The sequence below is a fragment of the Poecilia latipinna genome, unplaced genomic scaffold, assembly GCF_001443285.1.
Source record: "Poecilia latipinna isolate Pla-1442-1.1 unplaced genomic scaffold, P_latipinna-1.0 Scaffold1128, whole genome shotgun sequence".
Taxonomy (NCBI): Eukaryota; Metazoa; Chordata; class Actinopteri; order Cyprinodontiformes; family Poeciliidae; genus Poecilia; species Poecilia latipinna.
The window spans coordinates 166,192-167,285 of record NW_015113744.1 but is presented as its reverse complement, the minus strand read 5'-3'; the positions used below and the strand labels follow the sequence as shown (position 1 = coordinate 167,285).

At 43.1% G+C, this 1,094-nt stretch overlaps 1 protein-coding gene across 5 annotated transcripts in view; it reads right to left on the bottom strand.

Annotated features, from left to right (window-relative positions):
• Nucleotides 1-273: 273 nt before the first annotated feature.
• LOC106959885 (transmembrane 4 L6 family member 5) overlaps nt 274-1,094 on the bottom strand; it is a 6,622-nt gene continuing 5,801 nt past the window's right edge. For 4 of the 5 annotated variants that reach the window (XM_015052722.1, XM_015052721.1, XM_015052723.1 and 1 more), the window contains 2 exons: nt 687-880; nt 274-579 (listed from right to left, as the gene is read on the bottom strand). In XM_015052722.1, coding sequence (XP_014908208.1) covers nt 691-880 — 190 coding nt within the window. In that variant the 3' untranslated portion in view covers nt 274-579; nt 687-690. Of the gene's footprint in view, nt 586-686; nt 881-1,094 lie in introns of all 5 variants that reach the window. The other variant, XM_015052724.1, reaches the window with a different exon arrangement.

Here is a 1,094-nt window from a genome sequence, read left to right as displayed (position 1 = left end):
AATGAATTATGGAGCCTCTGTAAACAAAATTATCCTTGAAGAAATAGTTAGTTGAGACCAAAGCATCAGACTGAAGACGTCTGTCATCCTGTTTTTAGTAGAAAGAAGGAATGAAAGAAAGAAAAGAGAAAAATGATAAATCATGCAAATGGAAATCATGGAATTCATTTTTATTTATCATGTGATTTATTGATTTATTGCTTATTATGACAGGACTTATATATATATATAAATGGATAAAAGAAAGAAAACTCACAAAAACTTTTCCAAACTGTCATTTTTCTTTTGAGTTGTAGTTATTCAGAGTCTTTGACTTTATTGCTTTATTAAATACAGGAATAAATAAAACCTTCATAAATCTGAATCGTTCTGATCTTCAGGCTGCTGATGAAATCAGTAAATCTAACTTATGTTACATTTATCATAGACATAAATCAGTTTTACTCTCTGGAACCACCACAGAGTAAAACTGATGACATAAGAGCTATTGGTCAGGTAAAGTGCATCTGTGCTTTTATTTTGAAGGGTCTGATGTTTGCTGTGAAGACCCTGACTTCCTCATTCTGAATCTGGAGAGACCTGAAACTAAAAACACAGGAAGGTGAAGTTACAGGTAAGGAATGACAGGCCTCTCCGCTCAGAAATCCAAGATGGTGTCGCCTTCAGCTCTGGCCACACCCACTCACCTGGTCATGGCCGGATCCCCTGGCCCACAACCAACCCCACCAGGGAGTTCAGGATGTTCAGCCCGCAGAGGACGGCCTGCGCTGCGCTGCAGATCGCCATCATGCTGAACAGAACCACGTTCCACTCCACCACCGACTCCGGCTTCAAGCAGATCCCAGACCACATCGACTGGTTGTACAGGTACCCGGCGTGTCTGCAGCGAAACCGGGTCACACGGGGTCAGAGGCCCGGAGTGCAACATCAGGACTGAGACCAGACTGCAACATCTGGACTGAGACCAGACTGCAACATCAGGACTGAGACCATAACATCTGGACTGAGACCAGACTGCAACATCTGGACTGAGACCAGACTGCAACATCAGGACTGAGACCAGACTGCAACATCAGGACTGAGACCATAACATC